The following is a 19,548-nucleotide window of genomic DNA, read 5'->3' as shown; positions in this document are numbered from 1 at the left end:
AATAATTACTACACCAAGCTACCAGCATAGTTCATAACCCTGAGTTTTAAACCATTTGTTTTGTTTCTGATATCCCTGACAATCTCCTGTCTAGACACATGCTGATAATCCAGTTTTTTATTTCATTTTGAATGTTTTTAACTGCAATATTTGCTTGTTGCTGAACCATCACGTTGTTGGCATGTAAAATAATGAAAGTAAATTGTTTGTCTGATGATATTAAAAATTCCTAAAATTTCTTGCCGACTGATTATCTATTGTGCTTCGACGTAAGCTCAAATTAAGTTCATTGGACCAAACTGAGGCAGCCATTAGTCAGTATTGTCTTTGTTTTCATTAATTTATAGTAGAGATTGACTAACCTTGAAGATTCCCTAAATAGGCCGGTTGGTTGTGATACTCCATTCCCGTGATGACTGTGTTAAGAAAAACCATAACGATGACCAACCAGTAGAATGTCTGAGATTTCACAGCCTGACGACAAAGTCTACGACATCGCCTATTCCAACGTTTCAGCTGCCGTCTACAGATGATAAGGACAAAGGGAAAAATTGAGAGAATTATAAAGATTTTATGCATATTTAATTTTCACATTATCAGTTAATTGTCCTGTTAGTGTATATGAAATGACCCTCTGATATACAACAGAGAGAAAAGGGCAAGAAAATAATACCCATATATAAAAAAAAAGTTTCTTCCTCCTTCTCCCCAGGAGTTGGGTTGGGTAGAAAGTTAGGCAATAAACCATTTCAGCTTCCCTCCACAGACCCCTTGCCTACAGTCAACCCAATTGTAGTGACTGCCCTCCTACTGATAAGATCATCATCTATTGGCACATACAGGCCCCGCAAGAACTGACTCACCTTAAATAATGTCATAGATTTAAGTATACATTATAAAACTCACAGAGTGGCAACTTCATCTATCGATATAACCAAACCGACAGGTAGGAAGGAATAAATTGATAATTAGATTTTGTCCCTCCATAATCTAACAAAAATAAAACCTTGTTTTTAACCTATAGGAACCTTTCAAATTTTCTGAGAAGAGAAATATGAATAGTATAATTTAGTGTCTGCACGTATCTTCTGTTGATATCATCAATGTATCATCAATGCGCCTCATTTTGTTTTTTTTGGGGAAATGATAATCTTGGAATGTAGACTATGATTTATCCTTCCCACTATTAGTTTTTTTTTATATACTATCAAATGTAAGAATGGATGATAATGATACTTTTCTTCTTTTCAATTCTTTCTGCTTGGCATGTCAAGTGAATGCATCCAAATTTCCTGTCTAGACCACTTTTCAAAAAGGTAATATCTTGAAGAGCTTTATCACAGAGCAAGTGAAAATGCTTTGTCTAGCTATACTGTAGATATCATGTGTAATACTGCATAGGCACCTTCAAGAAGGTGTGTTTGCCATCAGGATTAGAACCAGCCCTATGTAAAGAATCCTTTACAAAAGACTACAGGGGTGCAACTCTCATCATCAAAATGCCTGTTATGAAGGCCATTCTTGATGTGATTATGACCTGGCTCTAAGCAAGCGGCACGTTGGTGACTCGGATGAAGCTATCACCTTTTGCAACCAAGGGGTATTTGACGCTTCGGCACCTCGACCTGATGCTCAGACCCAGGGATATATTGGTTTTCCAAGCCTGTGTGCAGGTAGACCAAACAGACCTGCCAGAAACCAGGTTTCATAGCTTCATGTACTGCTGTATCCTAACCACTGACAATATTTAGCTCTGGGCCAGCCAAGTATAAATATGGTTATTAACAGTAATATGAAGATGACTCACGAGAATGACAACTGACACAGTTGGTTGGTATCTTCAATACAATTAAATACACAAATTGGGAGGGGTGAGGGGGTCACGGGGAGGGGTCAGGGGGAGGTGGTCATGGGGAGGGGTCATGGGTCATGGGGGGTCATGGGGAGGTGGTCATGGGGAAGGGTGAGGTGGTCATGATACTTACTTTCTCTTTTCTGTCCAAGTGAGTTGATGGATCTCACCGTTGCTGCCCATATCTGATTTTTCTGAGGATGACTCACTGATAGGTTTTGGTACTGCAGAGCAGAGAGAGAGAGATGCATAAGCACAAAATTTCACATCTTCAAACACTTGTTTAGAATAGTGTGAGGAGATATGTAAGCAGTATGTTTGTTCTTCCTCTGACATAGTTCTATAAATTATTGTAATTTATATCCATTCCTTCCTTTGTGGTTTTCTTTTCTTTACTTATCCAATTGTTTTTTAAGTTAAATAATAATTAGGATAATTGTTATTTGACTTTTTGTGAAGAGGTAAAATATATACTTTTATATTGACCGACCAAACCATCAAGGATGCTAAAACTATACAAAAAGTTCTTAACTGTTCATTCCTGGATTGGTTATAACTTTGATATTAGTCCCAGACATTGGGATGGCTTAAATACACTGAAGACTCAGTGAGTGCAAACACTAGGAGGGTAACACTTGGAGGGTAACACTTGGAGGGTAACACTTGAAGGGTAACCATAAATACCTGTAAGGGTCAATGGGAGTGGTCATCTTTGTTTTTCTAGTATACTGTATCTGTTAGCAGATATTTCACATGTCATATTACATACAGACTAGTATTATAACAATAATATGTCCGCATTTTGTGTTTCATATGATGCCAAAGTCACTTATAACAAAAATCAGCAAACTACAGCGTATTCATTCCAGAATTTTGTCATAAATATTTCATTAGTTCAATTGAAAGGCAAAAGCTTTTAGCAGTTATTTCAACAACAAACAAATGCAGACATTGCATTCAGGAGACTTTACTGTCTGTCCCTGTAGACCTTGTTTCCATTTTTCTTCTTCTTTATCTTTTGAATAAAATTTCAACACAACAAAACATGTTATGGCAGCAGGATGGTAATATAGCTGAAACAAGATATCCTATTTTCTATTTTATTTTATCCACAAACACACAACTTTTATCCACTTATAGCCAATAAATTAAATGATTGGTTCATATATAAGATATATATTCCATGTATATAAAAAATGTTCTAAAAAGATGTATCCTAGTTTGTCCAAAACTGGAATGGAAGCATTTCAACTATTAAAAATGATGAAAAAAACCATGCAAACAAAGAATACATTAAAACTTTAATTTTTCTCCTGAAAATAATCAACTCAAAGTTATTATCAGTTTAATAGCAACATTTCTTCACATTCCTTTCACTGCATGTGCTTTTCATGGGGTATTTTATCTACTATTGTAAAATACATTACAGTTGCCAAATTCCTTATAGTTCTGTGATTTCAGATATATAAAGGGGGAAAATGGTCAGGAAATACAATTGGTTTTTCTTTTAAGAAACCTGAAACAGATGTTTTTGCCACATTTTTCATCAACATAAATACTAAAAAGAGTACTAAGAACTTTTGATGATGTAATAAATCTTTCATTATTAAAACTAAAACCTTCATATTCCATTTCTTGTTTGGTCAATGCTATTTAATACAGATTAGTTGTGTACTATGTAACAACTCAAGCATGATTTTATATTTAAATTCAAGGTTGCAACAATTTAAAATATGATGCCAATTGATGAATCAAACTAAGATAAGAATACTCCAAGTTTTCTGACTTTCATATTGCTAACTATTAATGATTGTACAACTAATAATAACACTCCCACAGGCTCTAGCTGATAAAAAACATCCATATTTTCATTTTATAATAATAATGCTAACAAGGTAAAAAAGCTGTCAAGGGCATGATTCTATTTCATCAACTTTAATAGATTTAGCCCAAACATAAGTTACTTCAGGTGAAAATGTTATGTAAGGGATTCAAATTTATTCACAGCTGCACATAAATAAGTGCACGATCATGTCTGTATGGAATCTCAACAATACAAAGGCCTAACTTAACACTATTCCAACCTTTTCTTTTCTTCGAAAAGAATGCTTGACATTCATTATTAATAAATATTTGTCTGCATTTTACTTTACCATTTCCAACAGAAAGAACTGCAAAATTACAATTTGTTTTTGCAGGTAGCTTTTAGCAATCAAGTAGTAAATTAGCCATCATAGAGAGACTTTTTGAAAAACATTTAAAAAACAAATGAGACTAATTTCTAATTGTTGCATAAAAAGTTGTGTGAAAGCATATGAAGTCACATGATAGTTGAATGCAAAATATCAATGAACCTCCAAAAATATCAGATTTTTTGTGTTTTTCATTTGTTAGAAAATTATACCATATTATACACTGAGAATGAAAATAACATGATGAAACATGATAATGGTATCTACATGCAACATGTTAAGTCATGCAACTATACTAACACTGACAAATGCCATGCATATATAACAAATAGACAACATCAGAATTCCAAATCAAACTAGCTATTTTCCTTAGTAATGTACATAAAAGCAGGATTACTGCTGTTGAGTTGATAACATGGTCTGTGTACCCAAAATGCTGTTGGAGTAACTATCTAAATGGAACATTTGTTACTTTTGCAGTTTCTTCTCTGACAGGTAGTATCACTTATTGCTAAATCACTTATGAGGACATTTTATAAAAAAATAATTTAGAAAATGGTTCTCAACAAAGATACTCCCAAAATTGTGGTTGTGACTGATAACATATCAAAATTGAATATAGCTAGAGACAGTCTTGTTTTTGGATCAACTCCAAATGAACTCTGCAAGAGCAGGTACCATAGATATAGGGGATAATTCCATTTTTATGTGGGTTTATAACATCACAAGCAAGCAGTTGAAATGTTGGTTTGCAGACTCAACTTATACCAATTGGAAATCCAAAGGTCATAAATGCTACTGTTTGGATGATGACTATATAAAATACACTAGAAAATTACTATTGCTCCAGCCATTTTGGAGAATGGAATTTATCAAATATAAAACAAAACAAATTTGCCCCACATGCAAAATGGAATCATCCATCTTTTAATATCAGATCTGCACTGAATTTGGGACATTGGTAATGTTGTTCAACTATATGCTGCTTTCATAATTGCAATGATTTGATAAACATCAATTGATTTAAAATCCAATGCAAACATTCCGCATGCCCATGTGTATACTTTAACTTGAACGGTTAAGAGGCAATTTTGCCTCGAGATTATAACCACTTAAACACATTCTAAAAATAAAGCAACATAAATATTTTGGCAACGCTGACTCGCGCAAGACTCCTATATCAATGCCTCCGAGCTGCAAACTTTCAACTTTTTGTATTTTATTTTCCATTCAGTATATATTCTGTCATATTTCAAAACATGAGAATTGGCAGACACACTATCATTTTATTTTAATTTTTTGCTTGTTTTTTTTTTTGTAGCACTGTCCACAGCTCAAGCTTCAAATTTATATTTAATAAAGTGTTGTAAGTGACACCCTCTTGTTAAGTCTCAAGACAGCTAAGAAATGCCAATCTTTCAGAGTCTGCTGGTCACATTGGGTAGGAATGCATGATATGATTAAGCTGTGACAAGCTACAAGACCATAGGCTACTTGTCAAAATTGTCAGGAGTTTTTTTTTTTTACAAGTCAATAGTTTGACAAGACTCTCAATTAAATAGCATGCCATTAGATCTGCTCTCAACATATCTATATAGTAGATTCCCCAGACATACAATCAAGTTAGTATCATTAATCATTCATCCAAACCAGGATTTTTCTTTTCCTTCAGAGGCTTTGGCAATAAATTATCATATATGTAATATGGATGTTTTGTAGAACCCCTAGTAATAATTCAGATTATTTATGTTACAAATTTGAAAGAGCCAAGTAGACAGGATTCAAAAACTTCAAATATTTGATCTCAAGTCTTGGGCTCTCCTATGGCTAACTATTTATATCCCCATTCATGGGGCAATTTCCTACATAATCACTTCATTGCTCGGATGGAGGGGGGGGGGGGGCTGTACTCAGTAGCTGATTATCAACATCAAGATAGCCTTAAAGAAACATATTTTGAAAGTAAATATCTTGTGATAAAAGTACAGATCTTGAAACTAGAATAGCCATAGAAACATTACTAGTACTTTTCTAATGAATTTTATCAAACCAATATTACTCAAAATACGTTTCCAAGATCATCAAATAGAGATCAAACTTAATTAAAGTTATTAAAGAATTTGATTCTATTATCAACATATCTTGACGTAATATTTCACTAGTCAGGCTATTGAAGTACATTGTTATGGGGAATTTTAATATTAAATAAAGGTCTAAAAAAATTTGTCAACATCAATTAAAAAAGCTGCTATAAAACAAAGAATGTAAAACGAAAAACAATTAACGAAAAGAGAAGAGGACATGAACAAAATCACAGGATATCAAAGATAAATCAGAGGTGATTTAAAGCAGTGGTTGGCATAAAGGTTGCCAATTCTCAGCATATCTGATAGGGCACCAGGTCAAAATGAAAGACTGAAGCAGCTAAAAGAAAACCTCACTACAGCAAGGCTGAGTCAAAGTCAAACAATTGAGATTATCTTTGCAGACCAGCAGTGCCTATCTAGGTACCATAACCAGGCGCGTATCTGGGGGGGGGGGGCGTTGGGGGCCCACGCCCCCGGTAAGAAAGAGAGGAGAGGGAAAAAAAGAGAGAAGAAAAAGAGGAGGGAAAAAAAGATGAGGAAGGAGAGGAAGGAAGGAAAAACAAAAAGAAGAAAGAGAGATAAAGGAGAAAAGGAGGGAGTAGAAGAAAAATGCCAAGACACCAGGAAGAGAAAGAGGAACAGTGACATAATTACAGCGCTGATCCCTATTATATACACAGGGTAGCCAGTGACGGATCGAGGATTTCGAAAGGGGCGTGCGCCTCACCTACCCCTTACTCCGACAACTCCATTTTTGACGTTTCCATTTTTCCTATTTCACTAATGTATATACTATATATGGTCTATCAAAATGTGTGTGTGTGTGTATGGATGCCTTAAACAATGTTTGTACTGTTGTGCTATGAAACCCATTGTGGCTGATCTCGAACTCGACCGAGTTGTCAGGGAACATGACGCATTTCGGCATTAGACCAGGATCTATATGCTAACTGCACTAAACCTATGTCCTTCGATGCAACACTGCCATCCAGAGATGGAATGTTATACACTCCGACCTGAATGCTAATTGTTACCCCAAACCTAGTACCGTAACTCGTACAATGAATCTAAAACTGAAATTCCGCATGCGATTGGAGAATTGAGCACGTCTCCTGTGAATATCATGTAGTGGATCCAAGGGCGTATCACGGGCGGGGGGGGGGGGGTGGCGGACGCACCCATCACTCTTGAGATTGTTCCCATCTGCATGAAAGCGCTCGCCCCACAACCCTACGCCCCACCCCTCTAATCGCTTCCCGATGAGTTACGAAACTGAATTAATGACCTTCGCAAAATCTACGCAGAGTGTACAAGTCACCAACTACTGCAAATTACTGAAGTTATAAAGACACCCTCCCCAGACTTTTTTACCCAATGAACACAAATCAGCAAAATGTTTGAGATTCAATTGGATTAGAGAAAAGGAAGAAAATAGGGTCATCTACGCAATACATGTATAATTAGAGTATTATTAAGCACATAAAACTAGCAGATTAAAAAATTATGACTCGTCTTCAATATTTGGGATGAAATGATGGCCTGATCAAGTAAAAGGATCGGCATTGTTATGGAATTTTAAAGAAGAAATAAAAACCTGCTTCAACATATTCACAAACACACATTTAAAATCACTTGATCACAATAATAAATCAGTGTTCAAACAACAAAAATTACCTTTAGTGTTTAGAGTGCCCAACCTTTTCCAAAGCACTGCATGTTGATAAGGTTAATAGTATGTATCAGAATCACATGCATATATTCATTCCATATTGCTTGAATATTGTTAAGTATGAAGTATATATGGTGAGTATTAAAATGTATCAAGATATAAATCTATATAAAGAAAAATGAATGAGTAGAAAGCAATGGTTAAATATCAAATGAAGTTAACATATCTCAAACCAAATCATTAAGGCAATTCTACTTACAATATATGAAGGTGAAAAAGATGTGTTAAAATCCAGAAACTATTATATCTGTAACTGTTATAATTCTGACTTTTAATATAGAATTTCAAATCACTATGTATTTTTCAAAAGCTGCATTAGCTCAAATTAAATTAAACTCAAAGAAGTAGAATCAATATGTGAACAATCCCAAATATGTTTACTACATGTCCATTGTCAACAACTGTTAACTTGTTTTTCTATATCTTTGGCTTCTCTTTGAGAACTTTTCATAATTGGTTTTCTCATACAAATCAATAGGGAGACAGAGAATTCTCCAAAGCTAAAGACTGAGTTTACTGTATTCTGTTCTTGGAGGCACACATCCATTGTTTTTCCAGCAAATAATAACTGAGAGCATGGGACAATAGGTATCCAACATGAAAGATGAAAATATTTCCTCTTTCTCCTCTTTTAAACCTCGAAGGTTTTTTTACCATTTTTTTTCCGAAAATGTTTTGACCAAATTGTTCTATTTCTTAACGAATTTCACAAAAAAAAATCTGATGGATGACTTGTTCTTTATATATCCTATCGTCCTTATTTCTCAAGGAGACATTTCAAATTAGATGCATTCAGATAATAGAAGATTTAATTAGATGCTCTGAACAATGCATTACTTTGTTAGTATGATCTTGTTTTGACATTTCATGATAGGAAATTACATGCAGCATAAGTCAGCAAAAACAAACCAAGTCAACGATGAAGTATGCATCAGTAGGCAATAACAATGCAATATAATGTTAGGCCAAAAAGGCCCCCCAAAAAAAGACCCACCCTCCCCCCCCCTCAAAAAAGCAAAGAAAAAGAAATGGTAAACAATTAGTCAATATGCAGGTGATCTCTCACAATGAAAAATCTCCTTTTATACAAACCATAGACAGTATGGGTACAGTTTATCCTCAATCAAAGATTTCATCAATCTGCAATTATAATTATTATTATTTTTCGGGGGGGGGGGGGAACAAAGACAGGATAATCAGAAAATATCAGGAGACAAACACTGTCACATTAGTAAGCCTTCAGCAAATATTGGAATGAGCTGAAGCTTTAGAGACATGCAAGTCTGAACATTAATGATTTATTTGATAAATTATCAATGATTCTTAGCCTACTCCTGCACGTATGCCAGATGCGTTTACCTGCAGCGAACGTGACACAGAGGACTGTAACAGAAGCAAATTCTTCAAAGAGCTGTCAGAACCAATTACAATAAGTACACTCATACATAGTCTACATCCTAAAATAGAACATAAGATCTATAGGAATATGCGCTTGATGAGTTGAACATGCATTTCATCTCTAGCTTTTACATAATATTTGAAATTCTATCCGTTCAGCTGCCTCTACGATCTCTCCTGCGCTGAAAATATGTCTCTTATGAATGCAAGCTGTAACCAAGTTGTTTGCCAGGACCAGAGATATTAATAGACATAGGACATTTTTATTCTTAGATCTCACAACAGACAGTTTCCAAGAGATATATTTACCTGGTGGTACATGGTAACTTCTGTTTCAGAATCAGAAACTTACTGCCTATGGTATTTATCTTGTTTTCATTATTTGTTTGTTTGTTTTTATCCAAGCCCACACAGAAATATAAATGTGACGTCTCTTAGGGGGTATGTTATCAAATACGAAATCTTGATGAATGACATATGTAAAGCTGCTGTATCATCTATACACATAAAGAACTACTGATTATTATCAAGACTCATTCATTATTAAGAACATTGGAAACTGATGGGATGGAATTTAAGAACAAGTTTCAAAGGAGATTCTGAACTGAAAGCCTTAAATAAACATATCTACTCTTTTTTTGAAATTATACTAAGATAATATCTTTTTTAATAAATATGCAGAGATGAGAAATCAGGGATGTAATTTTTTTTTAACACTGCCGCATCTAAAACAAGTCTACAAACAAAAATGAACTTTGTAGAGACTTCTTCCTAGGAAACACTTCTCTGTTACAATAGCTGATACATTACAGCTTGCTGATTTGTTTATCAAGGATCATAAAAATATGAAGTTATAAGAATATTATCAAGAATCAAAATGATCCAAGTTAAACATGGAACCCAGGGATACTTTCTATAAATTCCAACTGGTTTGTATAATATCAACAAACAGATCACTATAGGATTGTTAGGAGTATCATAAAATGGAAGCAAAGTTGCTTTTAGGAAGAATTAATCCTACACTCCTACTACTGATAGACGTATTCCTAATGTAAGGTTAACCAATCCCATTTTGTTAAGTTTCAAAGTTGGCAATTTGTGCAATTTACAGAAATAAACTCACCGTGCTTGGGAGGCTGGCCTTGCTCGATTTCATTCTCTGGATCAATATCCTCTGTTATCAGACATTTGAAAAAAAAAAAAAGGTAAATGGGAAGAGAAAAAACAAGGAATGAACAAGAAAATAATAATTCAAACAAGTACTGAACTTTATATCTCTTTAATATGAGGAGGGACAAAAATGCAATCTATGCAGTATACAGAGCACTATGGTGAAACTGAATGTTACTGTAATTGAAAATACAAGAATGTCCCTAGACTGTAGGATGCAGCCTCCCAATAAGTCTCCAGTCATGCAACTTGAAAGCAATTGAACATAAAATCAAAATACAGTTTGATGAATATTTTCAATTGCAAAATGGTTTATTCTTCAGAATGTCTGTTTTTCTAGAAGACAGCACTACCATAGCATATGTACCCCAAAGTACACCTATCTGTGTTACATATAACAACCAGGGGTGCAAGAAAGGGTTTAAGGTGAGGTGGGAAGGGTGTCGGGGAGTTGGTTTTGTGATTGTAGGCCAATATAACCAGCTGATTGGCACCTTCTTTAAGTGAGAATAAATATTCCACAGTATTCAAATTGATTGAAAATTGCAAAGTGTATGTGGTGGTAGTTAGTGCATATGGTAATTAGTAGTAATAAGTTGATATGCAACTTTGATGATGCCAACAATCAGCTCCATTACAGAAATCTTTCATAATCAAGATGAAGATCCTTATTTAGCTCTGCAGAAAATGTCTCATGAAGAAATGAGCCAATCATAGCTTTACAGACTACGTCTCATTAAGAAATGAGCCAATCGTACCTCTGCAGACAATGTCTCAGGAAGAAATGAGCCAATCATAGTTCTTCAGAAAATGTCTCATGAAGAGATGAGCCAATCATACCTCTGCAGACAATGTCTCATAAAGAAATGAGCCAATCATACCTCTGTAGACAATGTCTCATGAAGAAATTTACTAATAAAAAAAATCATCAATGAATATACCTTATTTAACATTCTTCACATTCAACAGATGTAAACATTTGAATCTTCTCAGAAAATCACATATACTATCAAGCTATCAAAGTCTTAAAGACTTTCAGGACAGACAAAATAAAATAAAAAGTATAACTGTCAAAGGCTGAAAACAAATCATTCAGATACTAATAAGAACTACTTTCCATAATCTCTTTAGATGGAAAGTAATCCCACGATGACATATTTAGTTTTACATTTTAATATTCTCATGAACGGAGAGCTCATATTTACTACACAAACACATGCTTACTGACATGGTTCAGGAAAACTGTTGCTCCCTTACAAAATGGATTATACTTTTTGTACTTACTATTCCTTTTGGATTACCAGCAAAAAGATGAACTGACACTGACAGTTTGTAGCAGCAGCAGCAGCAGATAACAGACCATTGCGAGCATCACCAAATAATATTAGTTTTTAAGTTTGAAGAGATTAAGAGGGGTGTTAAAACTATAATCAGGGTTGTCAATAGTTCACGTTGAACTTTTACGTGGCCATCAGCATGAAGAACACATGACACAATAACCATTAAGCTGGCCTAAAAGCTGATGCAGACATTAAAATTACCATAAAATCAACCAACTGTCACTCTTAAGTGATGTGTCATGATGGACTATTATCATAAACATCTAGTGTAATGTCAGAATGTTTCAGAGGAATGTAATTTTCAATTGTAATAAAACGTAAAAGACAAAAACTTGAAAGTAACATGAATGTAAAGCATGACCAGAAGGTCGGGCCTCTGTTATCGAGACATTTTGACGTCATACGGTACAAGAGCAAACTGTTATGTGCAGACTTTGTTTTATCATTGAACATTCTCAACTAGCACCTCTTTCCCCCTAAGAACATCTGGTTCCCAACGATATTAACCTTTGTTGATTCATTCCAACACTTCTAAATGGCGAAATGCAAATTTTCACTTCACATCTGGTCAATCAGCTGAGATATTACAACAAACTGTTTTGCTTTAAGTGCAACCTTAGCAGGTGTAACTTAAATCTTTGTTGAAATAATTCAAGCCATGTACCTGCTTGGCAGATCCAATCCAAATAGCCTCTTAAATCCTCCTCAATTTGTTGTTTTTCTCTGAGTTTTTGGAAAGCCCCTCTGTTCTTTGCCTTCTCTCTCTCTTTAGAAAATTCTCTGGATGGATGCAATAAATGATCAGAAAAAAAGACAACGTATTAAGAAAAATTATACATTCATCTCACATGATCTGAGTGCCCAGTAATGTTATGTGACCTGGGGATTTCTTATCACTGGGATGTCGATTAACTATTAAACGATGGCGCATAAAAATAAGCAGAAGAAATGGAGGTGGGTCTTTTGCCTAATTGCAATTAATGAACAACTAACTTTTGGATGTTTACAAATAGCTTTTGAGCAATTAATCACTGCTCTACATGAACATTTGACATCGATTGCAGTTTTGGAATAGATTAGAAGTTTACTACTATGGTGACATGATCTATGAGCATGAGGGCAGAGGGAGACGGGAGAGGAAGGAACAGTGTTCTTCACAAGCTCTTTGGTCCCCCTCCCCTGATGCTCAAACCCATATTTGTATGCAACAAAGGTACAATAAGATAACAATATGCATGTAAATATTATTTGTATATGTACAAACACTGCAGTCTTTGCCTTTGACATAATACCCACTATACTTTGCCTACGATAATTCTATAAAAATCAAATAAAAAAACTTTAATGTAAAAATAAATATTTGGACATAAAAAGATGAATAAATGAAATGCATCCCAGCAAATACACCTTGTAGCAGTTGTGTTCACTATACAGATTAACCTGTACCATGGTAAGATAATATCAAGCTGACCATTCTGGGTTTCATTAGATACTGGTATTAGTGCCCTTTTCTTGCTAGTATTTCTCCAGTTCTAATAAACTTCTTGATTTATTCTGTTCCAACCTTAATTCTCATGTTACTGTACTTTTTTTTGTTTTTAAACATCCTCGCTACATTTACTTACCCACTAAGTACACCAAGAATAAGGTTTAAAACGAAGAAAGACCCAATGATAATTAGACTGACAAAATAAATCCATGGCCAATGAGAACCCATAGCATCATTGATCTGTAAAGGGGAAACAAAGACAAATATATAAAACAATCTTATAATCCATTTTCAATAATACGAAAGAAAACGAATTATGGTATCTTAAAATAGAGTAACACAACCTGCAAAATACAAAATAACGTTTAATGCTGACAGATCTTTCCAACAGATGTTCAGGATACTGATTTAAGATTGCAACAGATCAGGATGTGAGTATACAAGAATAGTAGATTCCTTAAAGCCACAGATAACATTATCAAAGCTCATATTGTTGCCATGGATAGGATCACAGCATAGGTCATGCATGCACAATACCAAAAATGATAATTGACCAGAGATATCACATAAACAATCAGGAGGGTAATTTCTTAACATTTTCCAACATATATCCCAATACAATCCTTAATTGTACAAAATATTCACTATTTTGGGGGACTATCTTTACTTTTAATAATGCTCATTTGCAAGGGAATGAAGGCCACATCCTTCATTCCCCTACCGTCCCCACCGACACATACCCAGTATTAAAGGAGCCTCCCTGTACCAAACTCCTTGGATGATTTATTTTTCACTATACAACTTGACACTTTACTATCAAAATAGAACTAAAACTATGCCTATCCCCACTGCTCAGAACTGCTCCCCCACCCCACCCTCACTCCCACCCCCAACCACCACCCTACCCCAGCCTCACCAATATGAAGTACCTCTTATGTTCCTTTTTATCCACATAAGGTTCATATAATCCAGTTGACGCCGTATCACGTGTTACATAGTCACATAGACCCTAACATCGCATTTTGATGCTAATGTGAATTTATATTTACTTATTTGATATTAAACAACATCAATGATTATATTAAACTATATTTTGAAACATCGAACATCAGGACAGGTGAGATAAAAACAAATAATCCAGTTGACCAATGTAACACATGTTACATGAGACACATACCCTAACATCGCACTTTGATGCTAATGTGAATTTATATTTACTTATTTGATATTAAACAACATTAATCTATATACATTTTGAAACTTCAAACATCAGGACAGGTGAGATAAAAACAATTTTACACAAAAGATGAAAGTTTGACTGAGGAGATCGGTTTTCATAGATCATAATCACTATTTTAATGTGACTATCTCAATCATGAACCATATCATCAAATCTGCTCTATAAAACATGAAAAATGGAGGGGAAAAATAACCTGATATCAAATTATTTGTAGAAAATAAATGACTATTTTCTAAAGGCATAAATATTATCTCATTAATAAAGTACTGATCTTACACATCAATTTTTTATCACTGTCCTAGTATTTCCAAAACTTTGGCAGAAATATTCCATTTATAATGTTCACCCATGGTAAAGTAAATTGCATCTCAGAAAATGCAAATGAGGACAATATGAGAGAGAGAGACTCACAGAACTCTTTAAGATTTTCAGATGCTGACAAATTAAATTCCACTGGGAAAATGTGCCATGACTAGAATAATTGACTAATGGGAATACAAAAGTGCATTTTATTCTTAGTGCAGTACTTTTTGTGATGTCATCCATGGAATTTGCTCAAAAAGTGAAACCTACACATGGCCACAATTGCATGAATAAGAAAGTCACAATGAGGTTGCAGTAGCAGGTCAAAATCCTTTGTGGATTGACTTAGCTCTTTACATTTCTTGGCAGAATCAGTAAGGTTGTAAATTATATTTTCTACATGAATAACATTGCCATGAGCAACTAATTAATTTTCAGTGATGATTTATTAATATTTGATTACTTAACTTTTACAGACCAAATTTATTCGGTAAGGGAAAATGGTGAAATTAGAAAGAAAATAAATTACGACAATGACCAACATTTATGAAATGAACTACTCAAAATAGTCTATAAAACTTCCTTTTATGGGATGCAAAAAAATTAAAATGAAGGAAAAAAAAAGTTTCAAGAATCAATAATGCTGATTCTGTTTGTCTCCTGAAGAATTATCAACAAATATTTTTACTTTTTTTATTATCTAAACCTCACATTATTGAACAACAGGGTTCTCTAATCATTCTAACCGAGGGTGATATCACATAGGTCCTAATGGGCATTTATCTGTACTGTTTACAAATCTTTGAATCAAAGTAACATATTCACCAGTGACAGATCTAGTTTAGTCGAGTCTAGTTTAGTATTTTGTATGCTGTCATATTTTATTGCTTTTGTCTTTAATTTCTGAATTTTATTCTTTTTTTTTTTTTATTTGTTTTTTTTTATTAATTATTGTTAGTTATTTATTTCTGTAATTCTTAGGATGCAATATTTTTAGATTGTATTATTTTTAAGCTGTAATACTTTTTAAGTTGTATTTTTTATGCGTTTCTGTGAAGCTGCTTTGAGATCATTCTTTTGATGTAAAGCGCTATATGAGAATAAATTATTATTATTATTATTAGATCTGAAAATCATGAGAACACACCGATGAATTTGTATGAAGACACGCTGGATGATTGACTCAAAGTTCAGCCTGGGCAGTTTGGCCGAATGAAATCAGTCTTTTAGAAAACTCAATTAAAGGTGCTTAAAACAGTTTGCTTGACTCGGAAATTCCAACTAAATTTCCAAAATGATATCTTCTTCAATAGTTGAAAAAACTTATGGTCTTCAACTCATGGTACCACAATGCTACTGATCGTGATTCCATGTGGACGGTACTAAAACTCATAAAAACAGCTTATCAAGTTTGGTCAAATTAACTCCTTAAATTTTAACACATTTTATAATGTTAGATTTTTAAAGCAAACTTTTTGTCAAAATAACATACTATATATAGGGAGGAGGGGAGGGGGCACTCAGGTTACACAACTTTCCAAACTTTACTAAAGGCTAAAGCCCCTGCTTTTTCTTTCTGTTTTGTTAACAAAGAAGAACTCTTTAGTTATTTGTACTGCATGCCATCTTAAAGCTTAACAAAGAAAATACCTTTTTCAATAGGGCAATATTATATCAAAAGAATTGCTTGGCTAATTATATCATGTCATTCTGTGTCCTCGTGAAAAACACTATTAAATAATTCCACAATAGGAACAAACAATCAACTGAGGTTCTAAATCAATCTGAAAGTCATGCAACACCTTTTGCCACTCAGTTCTTCCATGGGAGAGTCTACCAGTTATTCTCAGCATGATTACATGAGTAATTCAATTTATTCAAGACTGTACAGCTGTTGCTCTTCTTCTAATTGTTTTAATTTATGCAGCCATGAGATGATTACGATCACGACGAAACCAGCAGACGACGTGCAGTCTGTAAGTCATTATTTAATGCCTTCATTTACGGCTTTTTTCTTCCTAATAATGAGCTGCATCCTTGACTTCTCAGAATATCCAACTGTAATCCTTTTGATGATGACATCGTGCCGTATATATTTAGATAGATGTATGATATATGTGTGTATCTTTCTATCCATATATATATATATATATATATATATATATATATATATATATATAAATATATATATATATATATATTTATATAAACTGTTAATCTGTTATAGTTCGGTTGTGTACATTAACAGACTCCTGCATTTAACAAATTATCATGTTAATAGATAATCTACAGTCATATACTATGTGTAAGTCTCATTAGTTGAACTATACATGTGGAAACCAGATGCACTTGAAGGTACTCTCACAGGTTTTGAATAAATGGGATACATGTACTATGTTTCAAAACAGATGGTTCAAGCTGTAAGTATGTAAACACATTCATGGAGTGCTGATAAGGGACAGATTAAAGTGATATCCACCGCAAGAATGGGTGAAAAAGGTCTATGAATTCCAATCTTACAGATATATATACCGATTTCATAGTTTGTATAACCTTTTTGCTTAATGACAGAAATTATGTTTATTATAACATAACATGGTCCATGTCGATACTTATGTTACTAAATATATATTTTTTATTCACATTTCTCTAACATGAGGTAGAAAGAGATTGCTAAGGTTGTCAGAAGACAGATATGGAAGCAGAGTAACTTTTCATTTGCCTCAAAATCCCCCCAAAAAATCAATTTCTCCGAACCAATTTGATATAAATTAGTCCTAAAAGTAAAAAGAAGGAATGTTATTACAGTATAGATGCTTCACTATAAGAGTACCATGTGACAGTATCAGGATAAATGTAGCACGTTTAGATGGTTTCACTCCATACAAGCCGACAATATGGAAATATTTCTGTAATAGTTGCAAGTTTATTGCCTCCTAAGTTGTAATTTTCTACGACCTGCAGAAAATACAGACATCTCTCATCTGCCTCCCAACTATCAACTTGGGGGCCTAGGAGCCAGGATATTCATGGGGTCAGTTACTAAAATGAGTGAAGCTAGCAATTATGTGGAGTGTTAGCTCAGTGGTTAACGCCAGTGCCTTTCAATCCTAAGGTCCCGAGTTCGAGTCACTCCAAGATTAATGTATGTCGTCCAGTTACAGAGTTGTTGAAAATTGACAATTCATAATCATGGACGTTAAATATGAATCTAAGAGACTGACTTCGGTCAGCTTGCGGCTTTGATAAGAAATAAGGGCTTCTTCGCGAGTTCCTGCTTGCAGGAGGATCTAAAATACATACATTATTGCAAGAATGATTCCCATTTCTTATTGATCATATTGATCCTGTCACTGTGTACCCTTTTCTCTTTTCTTAGCTGTTTGGGAGAAGTCGATCATGACTTCTTTACCACATAGATTTAATAATGATGTCTGATTTAAGTCTCCTTTAGTGAGGTCTGTTCTGATTTCCCTTTAAAGGGATATTCCAATGGTTGCAGATTTAAAACCATGCATAGATCCTATTTGCACTTAGTATGGCAAAGGTATGAATTTTTCAAAGTTTATGATATTCTGTGAATTCTATTCAGCTGAAATGTTTTTAAAAATTTTTTTATATAATATTATATAACTGTTAACTTATTCACAAAAAAAGGTTTCATTTTGACGAAAATTCCAATTGCAGAGAACAATGACAGCTAAGCAGACACTCCAATGGTATCACATCTCAAAGGTAATCAACGAGAAGAATAGGAAATGAAAGCCTTGGAAGAGCATTTGCCACAATGACATCATATACCACCTACTGTATTGTACTCCTTGAAAGCAGTGGCGGAGCTAGGGATATTGGTCAGGGGGGCGAGAATGGTCTGTAGGGGCGCTTTCAACCTCATCTAAGGCTAAGCGGAGCGCCACCACAGGTTGGCGCGGAGTGTACAGAATTTTTTTGAGTAAAGATACTCCCTATAGATCGCCCGAAATGACCTTTTCCGGGCCTTGCTAGTTTGCAGATAAACGAAGAATAAATAGGTGTCATTGCCATTTTGTCAGAAAATTACACCAACAAAATGTGACAAATGTCAATAGGTATTTGAGAGCGCAATAAAAAAGTCAATAATCGCGAACAAGTAAAAAGTGGAAAATGCTGAAAAGGGCGCCATCAGTCCATTTGAGTACGTCAGGGGGGGGGGCATCCACCCCCTCTGACTGTATGGACGCTACGCCACTGCTTGAAAGAATCATGAAAGGGCTATAGGATATATGGAGAACAGCTTTTCAAATAACCGTGTGGAATGTATTCAGTTGTACAGAACTGAATTCAATTTACACAAAGTTAAAATTTATGAAAATCATTTCCATCATTTTTCAGTAATTTAAATCTTTTGAGTTTTGAAAAGTTTTTTTTTTTTCCCCTTCCATTAATTCAGATTGCATGTAATTTACAGTGATTCTTCAGTAACATATACAATGATTCGCATATTTACAATTATAGTTCACCTACACCTTTCGAAAAGTACCGTGAGCTGCTTGCTGCAATTTTTGCCCAAATAATGAACATAAACAATAATAATGAACATAGCCAAATTGAGAAGGTCAAATGTTGATCCATTTCAGTAACATTTTTCTTTTTCATTTTGCAAACAATTAAATATTTATAGCCAGTTTTTCTGTTCAAAATTTTATGGTAATAATGCCAGTAATTTTTTTTAAACCCCTTGAGTTTTGAAAAGTCTAGTGAACTGCTGA

General features: G+C 34.2%; 1 protein-coding gene across 8 annotated transcripts in view; it reads right to left on the bottom strand.

Annotated features, from left to right (window-relative positions):
• The window catches only part of LOC139962086 (voltage-dependent L-type calcium channel subunit alpha-1D-like), a 226,109-nt gene that overhangs the window by 86,209 nt on the left and 120,352 nt on the right, over positions 1–19,548 (bottom strand). For 7 of the 8 annotated variants that reach the window (XM_071961947.1, XM_071961945.1, XM_071961949.1 and 4 more), the window contains exons 8-13: positions 13,394–13,497; positions 12,433–12,548; positions 10,382–10,432; positions 7,806–7,841; positions 1,986–2,076; positions 363–523 (exon numbers count right to left, since the gene is read on the bottom strand). In XM_071961947.1, the coding sequence (XP_071818048.1) occupies positions 363–523; positions 1,986–2,076; positions 7,806–7,841; positions 10,382–10,432; positions 12,433–12,548; positions 13,394–13,497 (559 nt within the window). The remainder of the gene's footprint in view (positions 1–362; positions 524–1,985; positions 2,077–7,805; positions 7,842–10,381; positions 10,433–12,432; positions 12,549–13,393; positions 13,498–19,548) is intronic. The other variant, XM_071961946.1, reaches the window with a different exon arrangement.

Source organism: Apostichopus japonicus, chromosome 20, assembly GCF_037975245.1.
Source record: "Apostichopus japonicus isolate 1M-3 chromosome 20, ASM3797524v1, whole genome shotgun sequence".
Lineage (NCBI taxonomy): Eukaryota > Metazoa > Echinodermata > Holothuroidea > Aspidochirotida > Stichopodidae > Apostichopus > Apostichopus japonicus.
This window is presented reverse-complemented; position numbering and strand designations above follow the sequence as displayed.